General features: G+C 59.4%; 1 protein-coding gene across 1 annotated transcript; it reads left to right on the forward strand.

Moving 5' to 3' along the window:
- Positions 1–358: 358 nt before the first annotated feature.
- On the forward strand, positions 359–4,026 carry R3HDML (R3H domain containing like). The gene is made up of 5 exons (XM_059827337.1): positions 359–619; positions 1,747–1,865; positions 2,379–2,511; positions 3,673–3,788; positions 3,894–4,026. The coding sequence occupies exons 1-5, from the start codon at positions 359–361 to the stop codon at positions 4,024–4,026; spliced, it is 762 nt and encodes a 253-aa protein (XP_059683320.1).
- The last annotated feature ends 379 nt before the right edge of the window (positions 4,027–4,405 follow it).

Here is a 4,405-nt window from a genome sequence, read left to right on the forward strand (position 1 = left end):
AATAAGTGAAAAAATGGGGGAGATTTTGTGCTGATTTTGGCTTTTTTTTGAAAGAAACAACAAGAAAACCAATTCCCCAGCCATCTCCCTGCTGGTCCTGGGGAATTTGCTGTGATAAATGAGGTTATTGAAGAAATTAATTTTAAAAATTTATTTTGAAAAGGAAAAAAAGGAAAATTTATTTCCATCTTATTTTGCAAAGTGGTGTTTGCACGTGAACTGCAAACCTGAGCGGTGCCTGTGTTGTTTTCTCTCCTAGATCCACGCACCGGCAGCGGGGACCGGCGATCAGCCTTATCCTTGCTTAACTCTGTGTGGGAGCAGAAAGCCGCTGGCCGATCCCGCTGGCCGGGCTAGCATGACTGTGCTCCACTTGCACCTCTACCTCACTGCCTTGGGCTTCTGGGTGACACACCAGTCCAGCTCCTTCCTGCTGCCCAATGCTACCGAGCTCCTGTCCCCGCCTGGGGGCAAAGCTGCAGACCTGCTGTGGGGCGTGGGGGTCCCCCGGAGCCGTCGGAAGCGATACCTCTCCCCCCACGACATGAGTGTGATTTTGGACTACCACAACCAAGTGCGGGCACAGGTGTCCCCCTCCGCCGCCAACATGGAGTATATGGTGAGTTGGGCTCTGGCAGGGTGTTTTTGGGTCCACAGCTCTTGGCTGCTGTGATGGAGTCAAGGAGCTCACCTGTGATGTGGGCACCCAACCTGGTAGGGATGGGGCACCCACACATGGGGATGTCAGGGTGCTGCCCCGGATTCACGGCTGAACATCTGTCTCAGGGGATGTTTCGCATCCCTGGCGCAGGGCAAACCCATGCGCGCCCCGTGCAGCCTCCGCACAGGAGGGATGTGGTCCCAATGGGGGGATGTTTCCACCCGGGGGCAGATTTAGGAACCCTGGTCCCGTGCCTGGGATGTCTGGGAGCTTGCAGGCTGTGGGATGGCAGGATCTGTCCAGCTGAGCTGCAGACGTAGCATTAGGGGAAGGGAGATGGCTACCAGCATGAAAAGCTCAGGACCCAACCCAAAGCCCAGGTGGGAGCTTCTCCCCTAACTGCAGCTGGGAGGGACAGCCCCATCAGTGCTGCAGGGTCCCTTGGGAGCATGCCCAGGGGTGCCAGCCCCTGGGAGAAGAAACATGCAGGAGCGAGACAGCTCCTCTGGACAAGAGCCACCCTGGGCAAAGCTTTCCCCAGGTTGTCTCGACCCTGCTTGGAGCAGCCCTAAAGGGAGGAGAAATGGGGAGCCAACAAGAGGAGGGATTTCCAGCTGGCACAGAGTGGGACCCTCAGGGCAGGAGGTTCCACGTGCTGCTCTGCTCCCAGGGAGGGGACTGGAGCTCCGATGGAGCGGCTGAGTAGTCCCTGGATGATGCTTTGGGAGAGCCAGGCGGAAGCCCGGCTTGCTGGGTACCAGAGCAAGTCAGATGTGCCTGGGAGCATCCTGCACCACTTCTTGCTTGGCCTAAATTCCTGCCTTCTAAAATAACTCTCCCAGGCATCTCCCCAAAGCGATTCAGGATGGGTGAGGAACCTTTAAATAATGCATGAAGGAACCAGCTGTCCTCACCAGTTAGTCTGTGGCCAGGGCTGCGGTGGAGGGCTGGGGATGGCTGTGAGCCGCAGCGGCAGTGCAGGGCTGCAGGGTTTCACCCTCTGAGCCCAAGGGAGTGGGTTTCTGCTCTTCCCTCCTCTGGGCAGCCGAAATCCCTGCCTGCCCTTTTCCTTTCCTCCTGGCCAGGTGTGGGATGAGCGGCTGGCCAGGGCAGCGGAGGCGTGGGCTGCACGCTGCCTGTGGGACCATGGGCCCCCCCAGCTGATGAAATACGTGGGGCAGAACCTCTCCATCCACTCAGGCAGGTGAGTGCCCCGCAGACGGAGCGGGCTCCTTGGGGATCCCCTGCACCCCACGGTGCTGGAGGAGGAGGAGGAGCAGCAGCAGCCCCTCAGTCAAGGAGCAGAGATGTTCTGAGCTGGGGTTGCAGAGAACTGAGATGCAACCAAGAGGCATATCGAGCCCCCCGGGGAGGAGGAGGAGGGTCCAACTCTTGCAGCAGGGTAAATGTGGGAAACCAGGGGTGCCCACTGCTCATTTGGGGAGTATGGCATTAATCCCCTCTCTGCCTGGCACATGGAGCTGGGGGACGTGGGCCCTGGATCTCCACCACGCAGCTGAGTGCTCAGGTGCCTCCAGCGAGGGCCAGGTCTTCTGGCCGTGGGCACAAGTGGACTTGGCACAAAGACGTCATTGCCCCTGCTCCATCCCGCTTCTCTCCCCCATTCCCTCCCTGGGGAGCCTTCCTCCCCCTCCCCTCCCTTGCCCATGACCTGTGAGGTGGAGGAGGTCCATCTTACACATGGCAACTTTTGCAGGTACCGCTCCGTTGTGGACATGGTGAAATCGTGGCACCAGGAGAAGCAGCACTACTCCTTCCCCCACCCCCGTGAGTGCAACCCCCGCTGCCCCTCCAAATGCAGCGGCTCTGTCTGCAGCCACTACACGCAGGTGAGTGCCGTAGCCCCCCGCACCCTCCTGCACCCCCTCACAACCCCCCACAGCCCCCTGGGACCCGGCTGCAAACCAGGGGACAGCTGACAGCACCTTGGGCTGCTGCAGCACCCGGTGCAGCGAGCAGCCCTTCTCCCAGCAGCAGCTGGGATCCGGGATCAAATCCTGGCAGCTCCCTGCTTCAAATCAGGCAACACGGCTGCAGCAGGCAGCATGCCTGCCGGAGGGGTGCAGGCAGCCGGCGGCGATGCCCTCCCACCCTGGGCCCCGGTGGGAATCGGGCTGCTTGCATGGAGGTCCTGAGGGCTCGCAGCCCACTGGAGCGCAGCTGGGACCTTCTGCCCAGTTGGCTGGGAGGTTTTCATTTTTTTAAGCTTTTTTTCCCCTGCTTTGGCCTTTTTCTCCTTATTACCCCACTGGTACCTCAAAGGCGGTGAAGAGAAAAAAAAAGCCCCTTTGTGCTTTTGCCAAGCATGAATCCTCTCCTCTGTGATGGAGCGGCTTTATAGTGCCCAGCCGTGTCCTGCTCCCCGGGAATGCAGCCCTTTCATCCTCTGGCACATCCACCAGCAGCCTGGCCAGCACAAGGTGGCAAACCTCCCTCTGCTCCCCTGCCCAGCAACAAAGCTGTGCCAACCCCTAATTACCTCCTCTGCATGGTTCCAACCTTTACCTGAGCATCTGCATCCCCATGCAGCTCGTCCGTGGGGATGTGCGGGGATGCTCCAGGTTGCAAATGGGCAAGATACATTTTTTAAGGAAGAAATTCAGCCTGGAGAAGCTTTAGGAGGAGCTTCTGGCTCTGTTTCATCTCCCTGCGTGCAGAGTAAGCTGCCGGCGATGATTCAGGGTGAGGTTTGGGAACTAATTTGGGTAAATCAGAGAAGTGACCCAGACTCTGCAGCTTATTTAAGTGAGCTTGGCAAGGCAGCCCCTCGCAGGGCAGCGAGGGCTGCCGGCAGAAAAGGGCAGTGAGAAATCACCCTTGGGTGACAAAGCAGTGCCCGCGATGGGCACAGCAGCCAGCCCGAGAAATTCGGGTGGGCGGGATGCGATTACCTGGTGGGATGGAGCCCTGCGCTGGGATCCTGGGGGGACCGGCTGTGGGATGGCTGGGCGGGTGGTCGCTGACAACGCCTGTTGTCTGTCCCGGTGCAGATGGTGTGGGCATCCTCCAGCCGCCTGGGCTGCGCCCTCGGCGCTTGCACCAATGTGCGGGTGTGGGGCAGCACGTGGCGGCACGCCGTCCTCCTCGTCTGCAACTACGCCATCAAGTAAGTGAGGGAAGTCCCCCTGTGCTGCCCTCCCTCCTCGACGGCTGCTGCAGTGTCGGCGGCGAGGCGATGGCGCTCAGACCTGATGCCCTCTTCTCTTTTTAGGGGCAACTGGCTGGGAGAAGCACCGTACAAGGTGGGGCAGCCGTGCTCAGCCTGCCCCCCCACCTACGGCGGGGGCTGCTTCAACAACATGTGCTTTACCGGACTCAAATCCAACCAAGTCAGCTGGTTCTAGGGCTGCAGCCCCGCGAGGAAGCCCCTGGGAATGGGGACAGGGTGAACCAGAATTATTTATAACACTGACCTCCCTCAGCAGCCCGGTTGTCCAACCTGCTTCATCCCTAATGCTGTGTAGGAAACTGCTTTTTTAACACACCTCTCCAGCAGTGCTCACATCTGGCTGCTTCCCACTTTGGGGGAAATAGGGATGGTTCAGATCCCTGTTACCCGAAACAGGGACAGTTCAGGGATGCATGGAGGGAGCAGGGCTGGCTGGCATGGTCCCTGCTCTGCGGGCTTGGGGGGCTTTCCCCATTGCCCCCCGCCTGTGCTAAGGCAGAGGTTGGTGTAAGCGAATACCAAGATGTTCCCCTCATGGTGAGTGGCTGGAGGGA

This window comes from Gavia stellata, chromosome 20, assembly GCF_030936135.1.
Source record: "Gavia stellata isolate bGavSte3 chromosome 20, bGavSte3.hap2, whole genome shotgun sequence".
Classification (NCBI taxonomy): Eukaryota; Metazoa; Chordata; class Aves; order Gaviiformes; family Gaviidae; genus Gavia; species Gavia stellata.

Bases quoted from the DNA above. Each gene is read 5' to 3' on its own strand.
- R3HDML (XM_059827337.1), top strand. From the start codon at position 359: ATGACTGTGCTCCACTTGCACCTCTACCTCACTGCCTTGGGCTTCTGG. The intron at 1,866-2,378 runs GTGAGTGCCCCG...CAACTTTTGCAG, and splicing joins CTCTCCATCCACTCAGGCAG to GTACCGCTCCGTTGTGGACA. The intron at 2,512-3,672 runs GTGAGTGCCGTA...GTCCCGGTGCAG, and splicing joins TCTGCAGCCACTACACGCAG to ATGGTGTGGGCATCCTCCAG.